Here is a 20,660-nt window from a genome sequence, read left to right as displayed (position 1 = left end):
ATCCCAGGCGCGACCCTAGCACAGGCACTTATGCTGCTTACCGCCTGCTACTAGCGGCATCTCATCCACATGCTGACATATGAACTCCGGCCGACCCCGAATTAGGTACCCTTGTCGCCAACCAGCAGCAGTCCGCCGGTTCTCTTGAAGTACTCACGGGCACATCACAACCACCACGACTATCCCGAGCCGCTCAGGTGTGTGTTCTGTTATGACCGAACGCAAAGTGGCGTACTGAGCGTGCTGACGGCCCGGGGGTATGCAGTTCCGCATAGGCGGTGCAATATCTGGGCCGGGCAGGGAGACATATCAACCTGAGTTCCCAGTACCGTCCGAGAACACCCTCGACATTGTTATTGGACGGTCTTAGCAATCGGATACAGAGGCCAGATAACGTCTTGGTTATCAGTTTCCCCAATCAATGTCTCGACGAATCCACTTGGAGGCGGGATCTTCGCAGCTTCCGGAACGCGAACCTCTGCTAAGTTCGGACGACGAGAACGGCGGCATAACGAAGAAGACGTATGCGTCCGTAGACGTACAAGCCGTCGCGCTCATAGAAGATGAAGCATTACTGATAGATGGTAAGTTTGCTCTCACTATTGGTGGGCGCGGCAGCGTCATTCATGTCCTCTATCAATAAGCCGATGAATCTCCGCGCAAGCGTCAGCTAGGTGCGTGTTTGCTCTCTTGTCAAGGAACGGTCTAACGCAGAACGTTTATTGCGATGATACACAGGTCCTACTAGCGCAGCTTCGTTGATATTCAACAGAGTCATCGGGACAGGGTACATGCGCCATGATTGATAGTCTGCCAGCAATGCTTATGGTTTATGGCAGCATTTTCGCAACTTCGAGCGTCATCCTCCGCTCGTCGGGGAGCGTTGGGCTATCGCTAATCATGTGGCTCCTCGGCGCGACCGTTGCCCTGTGTGGGACGGCGGTGTACATGGAACTTGGAACGGTGAGTAGCTTTTGTTGAGACGACCGATGCAAGAAGTTGACATAGTTTCGTCAGGCGCTTCCCAAGAATGGAGGCGAGAAGAACTACCTTGAATTCATCTTCAGGCGGCCAAAGCTTCTAGTTACCTGCATATATGCGTTGTATGCAGTGCTTACGGTACGCTTTATGCTTTTCCCAGTCTCACGATAGCTGACCCTGTCGTGTCCCAGGGCTGGCAAGCTGCTTCCTGTTCCGTATTCGGAGAATGTGAGGGCAGCGCGTCAGATCTACCCTTCACTTACTGACATGTCGCTGCGTGCCCAGACACTCTGCATGCCCTCGACCCCACTGGAACGCCGTCTCCAAGCGTCGCCCGTGCTGCCGGGGTGTTGTGCATCACATTCGCCCTCCTCTTGCACGGAACGGCGCTCAAGGCGGGCCTGCGTCTGCAGAACGTGCTGGGCATCTTCAAACTGCTGGTCCTCACAGCGATCGCCCTGAGCGGTCTCGCTTCTCTACTCCGCATCCCCGGATTTAAGCTGGAGAACGTGAGTGGGGTGACCGGTGTGCTCGGTACAGGTACATAGCTCAGCCCACACGTAGCCTCCGAAGAACTTCGAATGGTCCACGATGTGGGATGGGAGCCTCAGCGGCGGCGCGAATGCGTTCGTGACGGGACTCTTCAATGTGATCTGGTGCGTGCATCGCATTCCACCTCACGAATAGAGCAGACAGATCATAGCTGTGCAATCACATGCAGGTGCTTCATCGGATATTCGAACGCGAACTACGCCCTCGCCGAGATCCAGGATCCGGTCAGGACGATGAAACGCGCCGCTCCTTTGGCCATGCTCTCCGTCACGCTGGTCTATATGCTTGTCAACGTCGCATACTACGCGGTCGTCGATAAGGCAGAGATCGTCGGAAGTGGACGGATTGCAGCTGCGCTATACTTCGGGAAGCTGTGGGGCGTAGGTGCCGAAAGGGTATGCGATGCTCTCCTAGTTGGCAGTCTCGTGAAGAATGACTGAACCACTGTGATGCAGATTGTAAGTGTGATCGTGGCGCTGTCAACACTTGGGAATATCCTTGCAGTGCTCTTTACGCACGGCCGAGGCACGTTTCTCCTCACACTCTTACCCTTGCTTCTGGCGTCCTGACGCTCGGAGACAGTGGTTCAGGAGCTTGGGAGGGAAGGTGTCCTGCCCTTCTCCTCCCTCTTCGCTAGTAATAAGCCATTCAATGCGCCTTTGGGCGGCCTTTTCGAGCAATGGCTCGTGACGACTGCTATCGTCCTTCTTGTACCGCCGGGAGACGCGTATCTTTTCATGCTCAGCCGTTCGTATATTCATCTAAACGTCTCTTACTCGCCGTGCATGTCGCTCACCGACCTCACAGTGTCGTCCTACCCCCTCGCACTGATCAACATGTTCATCTCCGGAGGTCTCCTGTTCATCCACTTACCCGATGCATGGCTTACCAAGCCGCTACAAGCACTTCGCGCATCTTACGACTGGCACCCTCCCTTTCGCGCGTGGACACCGGTCGTCTTTTTCTTTTTCGTCTCGAACGTCTTCCTCGTCGCCGTACCCCTCATCCCACCTGCGCGCAGCTACAAGGTGTACGATCACTTGCCATACTGGGTGAGCACTACTCGGCCATTTGAGCGCGCGTCGGCTCAACGTCTGGAAACTCACAGCTGCACGTCTTGGTTTCTTGGCTGATCTCTCTCGGAGGAGTGGCGTATTGGTACTACTGGGTGGTGTGGGGGCCCAGGAGAGGCGGCTACGTCCTCGTTAGAGACTGGGTCAGAGACGACGATGGTTCGACTAGGAGAGTGGTGAGGAAGGTGCAGGTAGCAGCCTTTGATGAGTCTGATGAGAGCCAACGCGATGCGCCTCTACGATGACCTCGAAGCGCTCCCTCCACGAAACGCAAATCCGTAGCAATTTCTGGCGCCAAGTCGTTCTCCCATCGATTGACAGAGCGGGAGCATCAAGGAATGGGACACAGTGGGGCCACCATCGTCAGAGAGGTGTGTGCTGAGGATTCGGCTGCAAGGTTGAATCTTCTGGGGTTTTCGTGCGTGACCAGTAAGACGACGCGCGACTTAACGTACTTGCCATATTCGGATGGCACACTTGAGCCGCGATGACGTCGGGGTAGGAGTAGCTATGATGCAACCCGTTCCACTGCAAGCCACGTCCTGTCCACGGCCAGGTATATAGACCCCTAATGTCAGCCCAGACGAGCCTCACAACAGCACTCTTGCAATCTTGCTTCTAACACTACCGCTTACTATTTCTTGTACGACAACACGACCAACACAATGTCCGACTCTCTCACGGACCAGCGCCACAACGATTTCGTCGGCGGTGAAGCCAGCCGGGGACGCATCCCTGGGGCCGACAAGGCTACCACTGGCCACAACTTCGTTGCGGTTGGCGAGCTCTCTGGTAAGCGTCCTGTCTCAGGCTCCACGAGGGGGCTATGCTCACCGCTGTCGCAGGTCAAAAGAGACATGCGCACCGTGCGGAGGAGCACCTGCCTCCTTCGACCGGCCGTGACGCCCCGCCCGCAGGTGGCGTAGCACCCGGTACTCGCGCTGCCGTCGCAGGGAGTGAGCATATGCCACCACAATCTTACCCCCTCCGACGTGAATACTGACCCACGATCTCGTAGACCTGCCATCTGACATCCTCAGCGCGAGAGGGAACGCACCGCGTCAACCCTCACCGGTACGCCGTACCGACGGCACCCCCCATCCCCTGTCTCCCGCACCTGACTCGCGAACGGTCATCGACGACGACCCGTTCGAGAAGCCCACGAGCGCCGGCGACACGCTTACCGGCGCAACGTCTGCGGACGTCCACCAGGGTCTTGGTCACCCCGGCCAGGGCCAGACGAGCGCAGAACTCCACCACGACGGCAAGGCGCATCGGAAGCGGCAGATGCAAGGCACAGACCAGTACGGATCCGGCGAGATCCCCAGAGACATCGACGCCGACTCGTAGGAGGAAGCTGGGCTGGATATCATCATGGGCACGCAGGAGAGGATGTTCGGTAAAGTAGATACGTTCAAGTCGGTCTGTACGATAGATCATCATTCCGCATAATGACGCATGGCGATGATTTCACTTCGAATGGTGTTGCGATAGTGTCCGTCTGCTGTCTTCCAATCACAGTGTACACTGTAGTGACTTGTTGACCTGTGCAAATTGTAGAAGCAGCGGCGCCAACCAGCCCGTGAACAATAGATAAAATAGAGCGCATGTAGTAACATTTGGATAACATTATTGATACAGGTCATAAGGATAAGTAATAACGATAAGGACAGCTGTCGATGGGTTCCAGGCCCCGGGCATTTCTGGTGAGGGAAATGGCTCATGAGCGCATGCCGAGCACAACGCCGAGGACGAGTGCGAGGGCGACAACAACGAACACGGACAGCGCAGCAGCACATCGCCGTGCCCACTTCACCTCCGTCCGACGCATCGACAAAATTAGCTCCTCCCGCTCAATCGTAGACTTGGTCAACTCCCAGTCGGGAGGCGCAGACAGTGGCGACAGCAGGATCAGAGCACCTGCAACCCAGAACAGAGGGAACACTGCAATTGCAATCAGCGACCAAGCTAGTCGTGGATGCTCGAATATACTCACGGAAGCCGAACTTGAAGAGATACATCGCGAGCGTAGGCTGGTCAGAGACCGCCGTGTACATAGGAGGCTCCATCGAGCGTTCGTATGGCGGGGGCATATCCTCCAAAGACACAGACAGCCGCGACTCGTCGTGCCGGCTGTCCCGTGTGCCAGTGGGGCTCGTGTTCGAGCTGCGCGACGCGCCGAAGAAGTCGTCGATCGCATTCGTCGCTGTCTCCTCATGAACGGAGACGCGGATCGTGCGGGGTGTGTTGGTGCGCGCAGGACGAGGAGGCGGGAGCTGTGCCTCGACGTCAATGTCATGGGTAGGGGCCGCCGGGCGACCAAATACACCGAAGAAGGTGAGGTGCGAGGTGGAGGAGGACGCGGCAGGAGAAGACATCGTAGTGGAATAGTGCGACGCGTGCGTATCAAGTAAAGTCTGGAACAAGTTGTCTGACAGGCAGGTGCTCGAAGGCGTAGGCGGCGAGTGAGTATGTTGGAGACATGGCTAGAGACCGAAGCGTATATATGCTGCTGGCGAAGGGCAATCGGATGGACGTTCTGTGTGTGGGCGCAACCGACTGGATTGCGGGGAAGGTCGGTCGTGCGCCAGCTCGCAGCCGCCCACACTGACAAATAAACAAACGCCTACGATGCATTTCCCATCGCGGGAATAGCGCGTTTGCATGCCGTGTATTCGGGGGACGTCCTCCGAGTCGGCGGGGCGTGAATTTGGCTTGCGACTATTGAATCCTAGCGCACTCCCTCAAGACATTGTCGGCACTGGTCGGTGCGTCTACGCCATATCATCTGGAGCGTATACCAAGGTGGTATTGCGTGCATGAGACAGCGTCTGCGGTAGCAGGAGTCGAACTCATCAAGTCCTCCCCGGCAAGCTTCCGCCGCCTGCATGTGAGTACAGCTGATGCACACTTCATAGCTTCTTGGGTACAACATGGACACTTATCGTACAACCATAGACGTTCTACGTACTGTTCGACATAACGACGGCTACAGACAGTCCATTCCACCTGCTACGACCCCTTTCTACAGAGCTTCCGCTCAATGGTTTCCACCTTGTACCTGCACCTTCTTCACCTCACTCATATCGGGTTGAACGTCCCCCGGGCCGACGGGACCAATCGTGCCACTGACGTTGATACCCGCATTCTTGAACGTTTCTCCGTTTTCAGAGAAGAAACCGGAGTACGGAGTGGCGGGACTGAGAGACGCAGGGGTGCGCGATGAGTAGGTGAGTGCGGGGGAAACAACACAAGATCCCTCGTCCTCGTCGTCTGCGTCCTGGGAGGTACTCGTAGACATCGACACGCCTCCGGGATGGCTCGTCGAGCCTGAGGTCGCACCGTTGGGAGGCTTAATGATTGAGGTAGAGGGAGGTGAGGAAGTCTTAACATCGGCGTCGGTCATCGTGCTCTTCCGAGAGGCAGCGCTGGAGATGTTCACGTTGTTCTTGCTGGTAAATAGCGTTTGGGTATCTGCGAGGGCGCTTGCGCCCAAAGTACGGGCATTGCGGGTTGTAGTAAGACCATTAGAAGGGGAATATGAACTTTGCTGGGTGCTTGAGACATGTGTTTCGTTGACGCGTACAACGTTGCTAGTGCGACGAGAGCTGCTGGAGGATACGTTGCCGGCGAGACTGATGCTAGAATCGTACAAGGGGTTGTTGATGTTGCTGGGACGAGTGGTGTTGCGGACGTTGAGGTATTGTGTCGGTAGAGTGGAGGAACGAATGTGGAGGCCTTGACTGTCAACATCAGGACGGACTTGGGCGGCGAGAGTATGGACACGTTGGCGTGTGGGCTGCCCAGAGAGCGGTACTTGACGCTCCAGATCCAAAGCGCGCGTTGAACACGATAGGTCGCCCCCGCGAGAGAAGGCGTCTAGTCCAATCTCTCCCGGCATGGCCTGAGAAAGCGTGCGGTGGTTCGGGACGAGAGCTGCGGTAGCGTAAAAATCGTCCTCAGACACGGGTGGTAGGAAGTCGAGCAGACGCCGGTTTGCTCCGTACCCGCTGTTCGCGCTGCGTCCTACACGGGGATGACCACTGCGTGGATTCGGGGCGCGCGCAGGAACACTATCATGGTGCGGTGCCGCTGCATGAGCGCGTCGCTGGCGGACATGTGCTTGGAGAATGAGCTGCTCGACGGGGGTGTACCCGCTCTGCGCACGGGCTCCTTGCATGTTCATCAGCGCTAGTTGCAACTCAGCCTGCTCGTCGAAAAGACCTGAAGCATCGGCAGGAAGATCCTGGTGAGGAAGGCGAAGTGTTTGGGCTGAGACGTAGGGGTTCCGAGTGCTGAACGTGTCCAGCGACGGCATATTGACACCTAGCGCACTGGTTTCCTGCAGACCGATACCGCCGCGCAAGAAAGCATCCTGGGCAGGCAAAGGAGAAGTCGGGCCAATGGGAGAAATCTGGCCCGCCTGACCTAGTCCGAATTGATTGTATGCAAGCCCCAAGTTCGAATTAGTCGTATTCTGCAGGGAGCCCAAGTCGACGTCTGACAAGGTGGGTGACAGACCGGGTCCTTGGTACTGAGTACCCTTGAGGTTCAGCAGGGCGGCGCGTGCCATTGTCAACCGCGCTGGGGATTGCTCCCCTTCGGGGTTCTGGCGTTCGTTACGCTGGAGGCATTGACGAGATCGCATCAGAGGCCGAACGGTGACAGCTTCGTAGCAATACGCACCCTGAGCTCCCTCTGTTCCGCTGTATCCGCGAATCTGACAGAGATCCTACAGCCCGCGTCGTTCCAACCCCGGACGAGCCGACCATGCAAACGTTCAATGATGTCTTCCGCTGCGGTACGGGTTTCCAGCCTATCGTTTCGTAAGCATTGCCGTTCTAAAGTGAATGCGGAGCAAAAAATATCCGAAAAAGGGAGGAATTGACGCACCTGACGAACGCAATGATCCTCGGGGGACTACTCAAGCGGGTATGGAAGAAGCGCGAGCTCATGATGCGGTATGGTGTGACAAGAGCATGGAGAGTCGCCTCGGTTACATCTAGCGGAAGACCTTCCATGTACAGGTTGGTGGACGATTTGTCGCAAAGCTGCTCCATCTTCGCCTTGAATGAATCGGTGGGGCCTGTGTTTGCAGTGAGAGACGGAGGTACCGAAGCGTAAGGAGTTCCCGGGATCTTGTGTAATTGCTGAAAAGAGCGATATCAGAGAAATGGGTCCACGCATGACAGAGATGGTATTCACCTTGGAAAATGATGGATGAAGATTGCGGTACTTGCGCAGAGATTCGATGCACTTCTCCGCGGATGACAGCCTCTCGAATCTGGTTGGCGAGACGTCAGCTAGTTACATATATGGTGGACGGATGTGCACTTACAAGACAAATCCGTAGCCACTGAGGCGAGAAATTCAAGTCAGCAAAGGTGGATTCAATAGTACGAGAAGCAGGATAGCCAACGACGATATTGAAGACACATTGGACGAATCCTCCCAAGGAACGGAGCGCGATCTATGCCGCATATATGCACTTGATTTCTTCGCAGCATCTGACGACTCTTGCACAAACAAACACGAAAAGTACTCACGATGGTTTGTCGCTTACGTGCCGAGTAAAGGTGCGCACGCTCAAAACAGGTCCGAAGGGCCGAGTCATGGCAAGCAATTCCTCCTCCGGGAAATTGGGAGGTAAGCCATTGATATACACATTGGGCGGGCGCGGGTCGGAATCGGAGGAATCCGTCTGCTCGTCCTCTGTCGCTTCCCGAGCAACCTGTGCGCGAGCAGCAGCAGCAGGAACGAAAGCCGGTGGGAGCGAGTCTGGAGACAACCTGTGCGCCATCGCTTCTTGGGTAGGCGCTGTCGATGGAGGGTTAGCCTCAACACGCGGCCGTTTAGAGGTGAGGGACACAGCAGGAAACGTACTCGGACTCCCTTGCTCGCGAGCTTTGAAATTGACACTATCGTTACGGGTTCCGATGGGTCCGGAGTCCTGTGCAGCGGGCGGACTGTCGAGGTCCGGGGCAAGGCAATGGAGATCGATGGGCGTGTCAATGAGACGCGGTTGAAACTGAGGTGCGGAGGTTGAGAGAGTAGTGGACAGAGAGAAATCGGAGGAGGTATTCAGACTGCTGTTGGAACGAGGAGAGGGACTGGTGTTGAAGAGTGATGCGATGCGAGAAGAAGAGTCAGGCGGCGTAGGAGGTGCGTGTGGGGAACAGGATGAGGAGGTAGGCGGTGTGGCGGGAGTGTCGCGCGGAGAACGAGGGAAAGCGATGGAAAGCGAAGGAGAACGAGCGGGCGAGAGCTGTGTTTGAGCGGGAGAGCTAGACATTGCAACGAGAGCGAGCGATATAAGTTAAGGGAGACGTGCGAGACCTGTATGCGGTTACGAGGACAGGTCTGGGGAGTAAGAGGAAGTAGTATGCAGAGATTAGCTGTACTCGGACGGCAGGTAGGACGCCGGCGGAGGATTATACACGGATGGTACTCGATACGCTGTCTTGTGGGGCACAAGGGAGGAGGCGTAGGAGGTGGGCAGCGGGACAGGTGGACCGGGGGCGGGGGTCGCGGGGACGGCGGTATAAATACGCGGAGCGGAGGGGGGCGGCGCACGGCGTCCATCAGAGCATGAGCTTCTCTTGGACAGCGGTGGGGGCGTCCATGCGACCACCCAAGGCCAGATCGGGCACCCTCCCTGGCACGTCCTTCACGTCCGCTCGCACACAGGCGCCAGCGGGCGATCCTCCCACCGCAAGCAGTGCGTGCCCTCGCCATATCGAGCCGCCGTCTTCGGTGCTCGCGCCGCGCCTGCCCACCGCGCATGGCCGTTGACACGGACTGGGTGACGATCCCAGCATCCAGAACAGAGCCCGTCGTGTTGCACTCCAGTGACGGAGCAGCGTCCCTCGATGGCGGCCGAATCGGTCTCCTGCAAGCTCACATTAAAGTCTATCTCCAGATGCGGCAATCTCACCTCTCTATCGCCTTGGGCCATCGCCGCCGGCACTGATTCCAGTATGCCGGCAGTAGTAGCATGCTTCCCTGGCGTTGACACGAAGCATGACGCATGACGGAGGGACAACCGTCCACCTCCCAAGTTCCGGGACACGCTGCGACCATGCGCTTGCCCTGGTGGCGGCGAAAGCAGCTCGTCCGGCGAAGCCAGGTTGCGAGTCCGAACAGCCCCACTTTGACACAACTTTAGTGAGCGCACGTCCAGAGAAGTCGACTCCTACCCTCCTCGCATCCCAGCAAACCTTCAGTGCTCGCGCCACGAGGGTGTCGCAATTTGTGCTCGGCAAAGTCCGCCCAATAATAAGCCGTTGGTACATCACCCTCGAGCCCGCCTAGCTCAATCGGCTAGAGCGTCAGACTTTTCCCTTACCTCTACGTTCAAGGAATCTGGAGTTCTACCCTCGCGATGGGCTTTTTTACCCCTTACATCCCCGCTCTGGACCCCTGTCTGTGCTCTTGTGCAAGTCAGCGATTGCCACAGCTGGCAGACTGATACAACAGGAGAAGCGTATAAGTAACGGCACAAAATTCCCGCAACGTGGGTACTAACTTGACGACCGGTGCGAACTGAATAAGAGGCAGCGCAGCCAACAGGCCTGTGACCTTACGAGGGTGTTGAGCGTACGTGGTGTCATTTGGATAGCAGTATTGATACAGGTCATAAGGATAAGTAATAACGATAAGGACAGCGGTTGACGGGCTCCAGGCCCCGGGCATTTTCGGTGAGGGAAATGGCTCATGAGCGCATGCCGAACACAACGCCGAGGACGAGTGCGAGGGCGACAACAACGAACACGGACAGCGCAACGACACATCGCCGAGCCCACTTCACCTCCGTCCGACGCATCGACAAAATCAGCTCCTCCCGCTCAATCGTAGACTTGGTCAACTCCCAGTCGGGAGGCGCAGACAGTGGCGACAGCAGGATCAGAGCACCTGCAACCCAGAACAGAGGGAACACTGCAATTGCAATCAGCGACCAAGCTAGTCGTGGATGCTCGAATATACTCACGGAAGCCGAACTTGAAGAGATACATCGCGAGCGTAGGCTGGTCAGAGACCGCCGTGTACATAGGAGGCTCCATCGAGCGTTCGTATGGCGGGGGCATATCCTCCAAAGACACAGACAGCCGCGACTCGTCGTGCCGGCTGTCCCGTGTGCCAGTGGGGCTCGTGTTCGAGCTGCGCGACGCGCCGAAGAAGTCGTCGATCGCATTCGTCGCTGTCTCCTCATGAACGGAGACGCGGATCGTGCGGGGTGTGTTGGTGCGCGCAGGACGAGGAGGCGGGAGCTGTGCCTCGACGTCAATGTCATGGGTAGGGGCCGCCGGGCGACCAAATACACCGAAGAAGGTGAGGTGCGAGGTGGAGGAGGACGCGGCAGGAGAAGACATCGTAGTGGAATAGTGCGACGCGTGCGTATCAAGTAAAGTCTGGAACAAGTTGTCTGACAGGCAGGTGCTCGAAGGCGTAGGCGGCGAGTGAGTATGTTGGAGACATGGCTAGAGACCGAAGCGTATATATGCTGCTGGCGAAGGGCAATCGGATGGACGTTCTGTGTGTGGGCGCAACCGACTGGATTGCTGGGAAGTGAGTAGCAATTCTAAGCGCTCGGTAGGCGCGGCAGCTCGCAGACACCTACACCCACAAACAAACAAACGCCCCGGGGTGCTCAAGAGTTGCCCCATTGGCTTGCGCTTGGAGCACATACTATGAGACGTGAACGAATGGACATCATCGCAGCACCATCCGAAGTGAAACCATCGCCTTGGACTGTCACGTACAGTAACATAACTTACACTCAAGGATTCAACAACAATTGCGCGCACTAACGTTGGCCACCAATTGGCAGCCGTATACGGGGCAGTTCCCCCTTCTAGTATAATCGATATTGGGTCGACAGTTTGACATTGGCCTCTGAAGCTCCTCCCACGCCCACCAAGACTCCGGGTCTTGACACTGAACCTGGGTGTCGCGCTCTGGCCACTCAGAAGTCGGGAAGCACCTAGTCCCCTTGAAATGTTTATCACAGATCTAGGCGAAGATGGCAGGGGTGAGGCCATGAATATACACTACGGCACAAGGGTTGCGAAATCCCGAGGATCGACTTCAGCTACCAATCAATACATCAGCAGATACCAAGCGGTCCACAATGGTCGATGAAACAACGACAGCCGTCCGTACCGAGTATCGCCGTCCATACCGAGGCTGAGAAGTGTGCGCTCGTGTCCGCGATGAGTCCGCCTCCTCGTCGCGAATAGACTCCCCTGCAGGTGCTTCCCAGCCCCGCTATCCTTCTCCAGACTGCCCGCCAACTGTTATGTGTTGCCACGTCGGGCTTCTCCCCATCCTGACGTGGAATATTGCACACGTCTGAAGACAGCGAAGGTGCGCGCCTGTCCCTCGGGTCCGCCACGACCGTAATACGACCAGTCTTCGGGGAGATCGTGAGACGCAGCTCTCCAGCGTCCTGCCCCGCGCGCTCGCTACGTTGTACGGCTGCGACCCGATATTGTGCTTCCAGGTCACCTGCGAATTGGAAGAAGGATCTCGGGGTCGTGTAGTTTCGTGGAAGGGCCAGGCGGCTACGAGCGTCCTGATGGAGTAGTTGTATATTGATACCTCCAAGAGCAAGGGCGAACAAGGAGACTGAGACGAGAGAGACGAAGACAGGACTATGAGGAGCACGTCAGTAGGCTCAGAGGGAGTGGATAGCGTGAGCGGCGTACACTATGAACAGGCGGTCGCACCACGCTCCTAGGCGTATAGTGACCGGCTGCTGGGTGTCGACGAAGTAAATGGTCTTCGCTACGAGGCTAGGATACGTGTTCTGGTCCACGTTGAGTTAGTCATCATGCTGAATGGATTCACGTTGGTTGAGCACATACGTAGATGCTAGCAGTGATATCCGCCAAACCATTGTGCGCCAACGTATCCGCTAAACTGGTGTTCTGGGCCCGAGCCGCCTGGACTATTGCGCCAGGCAGCTGCTGTTGGATTGCTTGTAATCGTACGTAAGCCATGACATCCAAGCTATCCTCATCGAAGAAGAGCCCGTTGTAGACGGACTGCTGCGTAACGATAGGTGACCTGACGTCGATGCGAGACACAATGGTGGTTGTTTTTGAGGCCAAGTCAACAGCGACGGATACCTCGGAGACCGAGATTCCGGGGCGACATAGGACCATCAGTAAACCGTGCATTGGCTTAATGGCTTAGCGCCTTAAGCCACTTGGCTCTCCCACGCATATCTTCCAGCTGCTCACCCTCGACTGTGTAAAACATGCGGCATACGTGCCCGTGACGGCCGAGATGGAATGCGAAGGTCCATCCGCAAAGTAGAATACCACAGGACGAAACTGGAGGGGAATGTTGGTATAGTTCTGGCAGCCGCTATTATCCGGCAGGGTCGCCGAACCTGCCAGGAAGTGCAGTCATCCTTCGGATAGGTGGGTGCGATTGACATACCGAAAGAAATAGTCGATGCGTCAGTAATATCCCACGAGAACTGGCACTCTTCAAAGGTAGCACTACAGTGGGCCATAGTAGTGCCTTCTACAGAAACCATCCAAGACTGAAGAGAATGGTTAGCACGGCAGTCGAACGCGAATCTTCATATCACCCACGTCAGTCGGACTGAGGCACGATGCCTGGTAATGAACTGCAGAGACATCCGCATATACGGTACCGTTGGTGACGGCAGGCAGCTGGCGAATAATGTGTCATTTAGGTGTGGGCTCTTGTGGAGGCATAGTGCCCACCTCGAACTCTTCGATGGTATACCCGTGAGAGTCTACGAACGGAGGGTAGCTGAGGTCGTATAGTACCCTCGCAGTCGCAAATCCTGATGCTCCCAAAAACGCTAAGGGCCAACGCCATTAGTGTGTGTAAAGACACAGGAAGACGCATACATACCGTTCATGTCTATCCAGTGTGCCTGGGGATTGAGTCCAACCTGGCTAATGCTCGAGACGTATGTAACTATGTGCAAACGATTCAGCTACTATCACGTCCGCGCATTGTTGCAGAGCTTGACCTGGAAAGAGCCACCACACACTCCGCACAGAAAACAGCGCGACGGAAAATGGTTGAAGAGCGAGGATGATCAGAGACAACAAGCACGCCCAGAACACCAGCCAATCCCGGTTCTGGCGAGACGTGTAGGTACATACAAACAAGCTGTGGCAACAGTAGTGACCAACTGCCAGCTAACAATACGACAGGCCGACATACTTTTGATGTGCATAGTTCAAATCTATGGTCTTCTTCGCCGTCTCTCCCGCTTCGCCATGACGAGAGAGGTTGACCAGGAACTAACAAACATGGTTGAGCAGTTCATCAAAAAAGGCAGAAACTCACTCACCTGCATCTTATGGATCTCCTCGCGCACTACCGACCAAGAACATTGTATTATCAGGGAGATAAGAACAGGTACAGATTTCTAGGATGACCATCAGTACCCGACACGGATAGGACGATACACCCCTCGGGCTCACCAGGGCGTAGTGGGGGACCCCAGCTGTGAGACGACGAGGTACCGCGATGCCTTGATTGGTTGCGTCAGATCGTATCGAGGTGGTCAGGAAGTTATCCCCAAAGATACGTACCTTCGCGAATATTGGAGGCGAGGACCACGAGAGCAATCATTAAACCGACCAGACAAACGAAGTGACCCCACATGTAGATGTTGCTCAACATCCAAGGGGTATGGGGCTTCGAGTGTATCCCCTTGGTGTCAGGAATTATCGGAGTGTTACCGCACAGGGGACAAGAAGATCGGTATGGCATCAACTTCCCATCCTGGCTTTCAGGAACCGCAGAACAAGCCGTTGTGGACGTGAAGCTCGTCCTTGGCGTCCGACTTCTTTCCTGCCCCTGCTCCCCGAGGGTATTGTGTTGGGACCTCATCGTCTCCGGACCCAACGGTGGAGGGACGCAGAAAAGATATGTACAGGTAATGATATGTACAAACAAGAAGACGAAGACAGGTCTCCGGAGAACTGGAGAGTGGGGGGAAAGCGGAGACGAGGGGACCGCGAAACCATAGTAGTCTCGCCTCACCTGTTATATAGCCGTTGAGATATCCACCCTGATGAGTGGCAAGCCTAAGACCAGGGCACTCAGACCTGCAGAACGTCTCAGCCAAATTCCTTTGTGTGGCAAGTATCGTATCACGGTCTAGCTCGATGCCACGCGCTGGTAAAGGACAAAGGAACCAGGGCGTCGTTGTACACGAGGTTCGGCAAGTTCGACAGCAAGTGCCATCGAACGTGCATCGAGGCAGACGGGCAGTGTTACGGAATATGGAGGCGCATTCTCGAGCCATGGCGCGGGCGGGAGAATGTCTTGGGAAGGACTCAAGGCGGGAGTGATTTCCAGTGGCACCGGGTGGCGCGCTAGCACGTGATCGTGTGCCGCCGACAGGTTCTGCGTAGAATGCACGGGGACAGAGGCTTGCAGAAACAACGTAACATGCGATAGGATTAGCGGGGGCGAAGCAAGCACAGCGATGATCGATAGCTACAATCGACAGCAATATGGTGAGGGCACGACAGGTCCTGAAGACAAGAACAATCATAGCGACGCGAGCAGGCTCTGCGCCCATGGATTGCTCTCAATCTTCGGGCGGAATCTCTCTACACACCTCTTGAGCTCTTCAAGCTGCTCTTCGGGAGAAGCATCGTCATCAGCCATGACGACGTCCTCGCCGTCGTGGCCGGTGGACGTCCATGCGCGCAGCATCTCTTCGACAATCTTCGTACCTTCTTCAACCACATCTGCGGGCAGTTCGGGCTCTGCCTTCTCGTGGTTGAAGTCCTCGAGCTCCTCGGCTTTCTTCCTCGCTAGCTGTTACATCCCATGAGTGACGAATGTTCAGGATGAGATCGATGGTCCGCATACCTTGACCACGCTTTCGGGGAAGTTCGCCAATTCAGCGACGTGAATACCAAAACTCTGATCGCAAACGCCTGGCTCGACCTTGTAGAGCAAAGTAATGTCGCGATCCCCGCCGCCTTCCTCGGAGTCCGAGACATGGGCGACGACATGGAGGTTCTTGACATGACTAATCTCCTGATCCAGGGCGGTCAGCTCGTGGAAGTGGGTCGCGAACATGCAGAAAGCATGGATCTGAGACGCGATGTGCCTATAGATGAAATCAGGATTGGGTGAGAGGTACAGATCGGGAAAAACAAACGTACTCGGAAATGGCCCATGCCAATCCAAAGCCGTCGTAGGTCGAAGTACCTCGTCCTAACTCATCAATGATAATCAACGAGTCCTTCGTCGCAGACTGATATCCGCGATCCGTGAGTTATCGCCTCAACGAGCGTCAAGGATGATAGCGTACCCGGAGAATGGTTGCCGTTTCGAGCATCTCGGCCATGAAAGTCGAAATGCCCTTCAACTGGCTGTCACCAGCACCGACGCGGCAGAGAATGGAGTCGAAAATCGGGATACGCGCTGACGCACAGGGCACAAAGCTCCCGGTCTGTGCCATCAGAGCAATTACACCGACCTGGCGGATATATGTGCTCTTTCCGCCCATGTTTGGTCCAGCTGAGCGGGATCGTCAATAACGCACAGATGTGCCGGTGGAAAGTCATACGCACTGATGATTTGGAACTCGCTCTCGTCTGTGATGCAGCAAAATTGATGTTAACATCAATACAGGAAAGTAGCTTCGATGTGTGCACCTTTGATCATCTCGACATCATTCGGAATGAAGCTGAGGTCGTCTTGCACCTCGAGGCATGGGTGTCGAGCCTCCTTCAAGACCAGACTGCCAGAGCCACGCGCAAGGATCTCGGGCTTGACGTACGTCTCCGGAGCGTTGACGGCAACATGGGCGAGACTACATATAGATTGACCACCAATCAGCGACGATCGAATGCCAAGCATACACCCTCCTACCTGACAGTTACGTCCAAGTGTGCAATGACGTTGTTCAGCGCCTCGAGTACGGGCGTGTACGTTGCTGTCCATGCCGTCACTAAGAATGGTCTTCGCAACAAAACATATACGAGAGACTTACAAGCGATATTCACGACCTCCTTGACGAGCCCACTTTGCGTGCGCGAATACTGCTCGGTAATTTCGGTATGCTCCGTCGAAAGGCCCTTGAGGGTCGGGGTAGTGAAGAACACCCCGCTCTTCAAAGCGCCCAACTCGATGTACCTCTTCTTATCGTCGTGCAGCAACTTCACATCCTATTACAGACAAAACGTCAATTTCTCCAGTCTGTGATATGGCGTTGCGGAGCAGCACACACTTACATTTTTGGAGATCCGGAAGCAGTATCCATACGTAGGCGAGTTCTCGAGGTGGAGCTTCTTGTCGAGCTCAAGCCCGAGCGCCTTCCCGACCTTACGGTGCTCCGCATCGAGCCCATCGCGCACTTCAGCTAGCTTGTCTGCGAGAGACTGCAGGCGCGCGTCGTAGTCCGGCTTGATGACGAAGTTGTGGTTCTCGAGCTCGTCAAGGTCGAGCGTCTGCTGCACCATCTCGGAGTACTTCGACAGCGAGCCGTCGAATTCCTGGCCGCAGTCTTGATAAGCATGTACTTTCAGGTATGAATGGTGGCTCCAAGACCTACCTTGAGTTTCGTGAGATATATCTCCTTCAAGAGGGCCTTCTGATCCTCCGAGCTTGTCTCCATGCTCTCGATGGTGCTGATGAACCCTTCGAGCTATCTTTGGCATTAGCACGCATATGCTTCGAGGACACAATGTCATTCTGTACCTTGAGTACGGCCTGGTAGACGCGAACGACGTCTTCCAGCGAAGCGATCGACTTCTGGAATCGCTTGCAGATACGGTGCATGTCCGGCATGAGCTTCAGGTAGTCATCTTGCAGTATTCGACGAGTGTTTGCATCCTCGAAGAACGCCTCCACCAAGCTCTGTCGCCTGACTGTATGCGTGTCATTCAGGATGTAACAGACTAGTGAGCGAAGAGGACGTACGGATGTCGTGCCGGTTCACCAGCGGCTGCTTCAGCCAGCTCCCGAGCAACCTTGACCCTTGGGCAGTCTTGCACTTGTTCAGAAGGCCGAACAATGTCGTATTTTTGTTGGATCCCTGCGTGTATGCGGTGAGTGCACGGACGCATAGTTGGCAGGAAGTTACTTACGATGTTCCCTGGCGCCTCAGTCAAGTTCAAGGCGCGAAGCGCGCTAGCATCAAGGCGCATATACTGAGATAAATCATGCGTCCGAATGCTCCAAGCGCCATGGTTGGACGGGTCAGAGAGTAGGGAAAGATAGGAAACAAGTGCCGACAGAGCTGCAGGGGCCGTCGGCAGTGACAGCTGCGCTGTTACAGAGAGTTCGATTCAGCAACATGGATGTTGTTGGACGCCAAGTGCGACTTACGAATGGTGGCTGCAGAGTCTGTAGATGACGAAGGCATCGCGCTCGCGTTGAGCAAGCGTACGAGGTCATCGTTGATGTTTTTTACAGTGAAGTCACCTGTGAGGAATCTATATTAGCGAGCGCGCCTCCCTAGACGCGGTGTACACGCACTAGGTTTCCGTTCGGTTATGACAACCCCACACCTGTCGAGCACTTCCTTTAGCTTCTTCAAGTCGAAGTCGCGCTCAGTAGTGCCAGAGTTCGTCCCGGTGGGGATGATGGCCTCTTTGACGGACAGTTGGATGATAAGAGTCTGCATATATGCAGACGCAGACAAAGCAAGAGTAAGCGAAGACGGCCACATCGACTATTGCGCGACGAGAACGGACCTCAGTGTTTGAGAAAAGGTCATTGTCGACGAAATCTGCCACACCCAGCTCCCGCGTGCTGCTGTCGGCGTACGCGACGCCGACGGCTTTGGTCTTGACTGCGGTGCTTCCCGGTACCGCTGGCGTACTCGCAATTTTGATGGCCATGACGATTGGAGCGGAGACGATGTCCGTGTTCACAAATAAAAGATCCTCTACAGCTGACAGGTTTCCAGGAGAAGCCTAACGCACACACTTAACAAGGAGAGCAAGCGGAACATACATATAGAACGTACCTCCTTGTCCAAAACGAACTTGGTAGCCTTCTTTCCTTGTCCTGCTTCTGGAGCCCATATTTCCACTTTCAGCTGCTTACTCGTCAACGCATCCCGGAGGAAACTCTTGGCAAGACTCTCGCTGAGCGTGACGCTGGGTAGACCAGCGCGCCCACCGAGGTACTTGATGACGGAGTTCGTACGGAAAAGATGTGTTGCGACGTAATGGGCGTCGGGCCCATGCACAGAGTAGTACTCGTTGCGAAAGAAGAGACGAACTGTCCCTGTCTCAGGAGACTTGGGAGGGAGTTTGGCAAAGAATGAGCAGAAGCCAGGATGAGACGAGTTATCTGAGGAGGGATGTCAGGGACGAGGGGCAGGAGGGATGCATGGCGGGGAACGACAGACCTATCTCGTACTCTGCATCCTTCTCTTTGCCATACATGAGAGACATGGTGAACACGATGCTCGTCGCAGCCTCAGCAGGACAGACGCGTTTCCTGTCAATGGGCCAGGACGCGTCCACGCGACGCGACGCGTACCGGCGGAGTGCCACGCTTTGAAACTCCGCCTCCACAGCTGCTTCCCGGCGCTCGCTACAATTTTTCTTTGGTTCTCACCTTGACACCGAGCGAGCAGAGCTATCAAACATCTGCGCCGCTCCGCCCCCCGTCCCGTCGAGCGAGCAATTGATTCACGACAGCAATGACCCCGCAATGTGTTTCCTGGTCTCAGTTTCAGAAGTGCCTGGTAAGCCTCATGTCTTTGCCTCGCTTCGTCTCCTTCCAAAATTCCGCACCTATTGTGTACAGGCGCAGTGGCATACTTCCCACCGCAGCTCCTGAAGTGGCTTGATGGTGCAAGATCGATTTTTTTTGCTTCCTTTATTACTTCCATACCTACTCTAACTGCCGGTATAGAGGTTTGTCACGGAAGGTACATTCATCATGACCTCGAGCTTCAGGTCATCTCTGTGTAGACACCTTGTGGAACAATGCATATTAGCGTCTTCTGTATGTCCAAATGCGAGGGTATCGCTATTGCACAAGGGCATACACGGTACACTTACACCTTCAGATGAGGCTTTCCGTTCTCACAGGCGTGAACTAGTCGACGGACGCAGACGTCAATCATCAAGTCACTTACGCAGCTGTCATCCTTCCCTGCTCGGTGTCGCTCTTAGACGACTTTCCTAATGCGGGGGCCAAAGTGCGGCGGTACCAAGTGTGAGGAGCATCATGTCAAAAGTGTGGGCAGATCAGGTGAGAATGAGGTCCCGCCGCCCCGTCCAGACATAGGCTTACTAGTTCACCATTCAATATTCAATCTGCACCCCTCGGTAGACATGTCGTGTGCAACCGCTTCGCTCTAGTACACCAATATCATTAATAGGGGTAGTCAAAGATGGCGGTTCGGAGGACGGTTCGTCGAGCGATTCTGCAGCGATTCCGTCGAATGGAATCGTCCTGGATTCGTGTGGGCACTTTGACCACCCCACGTTTCTACGGGTCGATTCCAGGGTAAATTCTTGAGTCGGTCAGGCCTTCGGGCGTCTGTGATATCAAAATCAGTGTAGTCTAGGGTATGGTTAGAAAAAGAATCGTTTTCGAACAGAGAGTTATGAACAGGCGCCCCGAATCAGGCCGTTTCTAACCGGGATTAATAACTGTTATTAACTCTTGTGTTATTAACTGTTAAGAAGATTTTCTAACGCCGCCGAGGTTTATTAACAGTCGTATTGAATCGATGATCACCACGCGTCCTATCATCTTGCCTGGCTCGCAATCTGCTACCCTATCCTCATTGTAATCCTTGTCTCCATCATCTGGGTCGCACAAAAGCATGCGCAAGGCTTAGGCACGGAGATTAACCTCGCCATCTACCTTGAACTCGGTATCTTACGCCTACAGCCTCCGACCGGACTTTTGAACAATATATAACCGGGCTGATAGACCCCTGGGCTTTTGAACCGTTAATTAACATGTTAATAACCTGTTAATAAACACCGGGTTCATTATTCCGACTTTCAAACTTTACCCTAGTGTAGTCCATGCATCCTCGCGCGACGGTTTCTCTCCGTGTGCCGC

The 20,660-nt window shown here is 55.2% G+C and overlaps 6 protein-coding genes across 6 annotated transcripts; 1 reads left to right on the top strand and 5 right to left on the bottom strand.

Moving 5' to 3' along the window:
- Window positions 1–136: 136 nt before the first annotated feature.
- Window positions 137–3,703, top strand: DICSQDRAFT_82262 (APC amino acid permease). The gene is made up of 16 exons (XM_007363486.1): window positions 137–197; window positions 266–584; window positions 645–674; window positions 739–787; window positions 840–963; window positions 1,018–1,119; window positions 1,173–1,209; window positions 1,267–1,490; window positions 1,546–1,637; window positions 1,703–1,928; window positions 1,989–2,058; window positions 2,116–2,280; window positions 2,341–2,585; window positions 2,642–3,398; window positions 3,452–3,562; window positions 3,625–3,703. Exons 2-14 carry the CDS (start codon window positions 422–424, stop codon window positions 2,849–2,851), a joined length of 1,737 nt encoding a protein of 578 aa, XP_007363548.1. The 5' UTR covers window positions 137–197; window positions 266–421; the 3' UTR covers window positions 2,852–3,398; window positions 3,452–3,562; window positions 3,625–3,703.
- Window positions 3,704–4,222: 519 nt separating this feature from the next.
- DICSQDRAFT_101892 (uncharacterized protein) lies at window positions 4,223–4,984 on the bottom strand (the record flags this gene model as incomplete). The annotated part of the gene is made up of 2 exons (XM_007363485.1): window positions 4,223–4,550; window positions 4,603–4,984. 2 exons carry the CDS (start codon window positions 4,982–4,984, stop codon window positions 4,327–4,329), a joined length of 606 nt encoding a protein of 201 aa, XP_007363547.1. The 3' UTR covers window positions 4,223–4,326.
- Window positions 4,985–5,510: 526 nt separating this feature from the next.
- DICSQDRAFT_179068 (uncharacterized protein) lies at window positions 5,511–8,898 on the bottom strand (the record flags this gene model as incomplete). The annotated part of the gene is made up of 7 exons (XM_007363484.1): window positions 5,511–7,230; window positions 7,293–7,422; window positions 7,500–7,756; window positions 7,812–7,890; window positions 7,945–7,962; window positions 8,153–8,423; window positions 8,490–8,898. 7 exons carry the CDS (start codon window positions 8,896–8,898, stop codon window positions 5,647–5,649), a joined length of 2,748 nt encoding a protein of 915 aa, XP_007363546.1. The 3' UTR covers window positions 5,511–5,646.
- A 1,315-nt stretch (window positions 8,899–10,213) lies between these two features.
- Window positions 10,214–10,975, bottom strand: DICSQDRAFT_160331 (uncharacterized protein; the record flags this gene model as incomplete). Its single annotated transcript, XM_007363483.1, has 2 exons — window positions 10,214–10,541; window positions 10,594–10,975. 2 exons carry the CDS (start codon window positions 10,973–10,975, stop codon window positions 10,318–10,320), a joined length of 606 nt encoding a protein of 201 aa, XP_007363545.1. The 3' UTR covers window positions 10,214–10,317.
- Window positions 10,976–11,632: 657 nt separating this feature from the next.
- Window positions 11,633–14,228, bottom strand: DICSQDRAFT_179066 (uncharacterized protein; the record flags this gene model as incomplete). The annotated part of the gene is made up of 15 exons (XM_007363482.1): window positions 11,633–11,694; window positions 11,785–11,896; window positions 11,953–12,256; window positions 12,311–12,411; window positions 12,470–12,787; window positions 12,848–12,999; window positions 13,050–13,155; window positions 13,208–13,288; window positions 13,343–13,443; window positions 13,497–13,562; window positions 13,639–13,760; window positions 13,815–13,894; window positions 13,945–14,022; window positions 14,078–14,127; window positions 14,189–14,228. The coding sequence occupies 15 exons, from the start codon at window positions 14,226–14,228 to the stop codon at window positions 11,654–11,656; spliced, it is 1,752 nt and encodes a 583-aa protein (XP_007363544.1). The 3' UTR covers window positions 11,633–11,653.
- A 927-nt stretch (window positions 14,229–15,155) lies between these two features.
- DICSQDRAFT_101887 (DNA mismatch repair protein) lies at window positions 15,156–19,037 on the bottom strand (the record flags this gene model as incomplete). The annotated part of the gene is made up of 18 exons (XM_007363481.1): window positions 18,982–19,037; window positions 18,595–18,923; window positions 18,320–18,541; window positions 18,102–18,243; window positions 17,952–18,047; window positions 17,711–17,892; window positions 17,544–17,658; window positions 17,322–17,491; window positions 17,176–17,268; window positions 16,856–17,116; window positions 16,615–16,789; window positions 16,494–16,557; window positions 16,277–16,434; window positions 16,193–16,216; window positions 15,931–16,139; window positions 15,782–15,873; window positions 15,483–15,726; window positions 15,156–15,428 (listed from the first exon to the last, which is right to left on the bottom strand). The coding sequence occupies exons 1-18, from the start codon at window positions 19,025–19,027 to the stop codon at window positions 15,156–15,158; spliced, it is 2,895 nt and encodes a 964-aa protein (XP_007363543.1). The 5' UTR covers window positions 19,028–19,037.
- Window positions 19,038–20,660: the final 1,623 nt, after the last annotated feature.

The sequence above is a fragment of the Dichomitus squalens genome, assembly GCF_000275845.1.
Source record: "Dichomitus squalens LYAD-421 SS1 unplaced genomic scaffold DICSQscaffold_6, whole genome shotgun sequence".
NCBI classification, from domain to species: Eukaryota; Fungi; Basidiomycota; class Agaricomycetes; order Polyporales; family Polyporaceae; genus Dichomitus; species Dichomitus squalens.
This window is presented reverse-complemented; position numbering and strand designations above follow the sequence as displayed.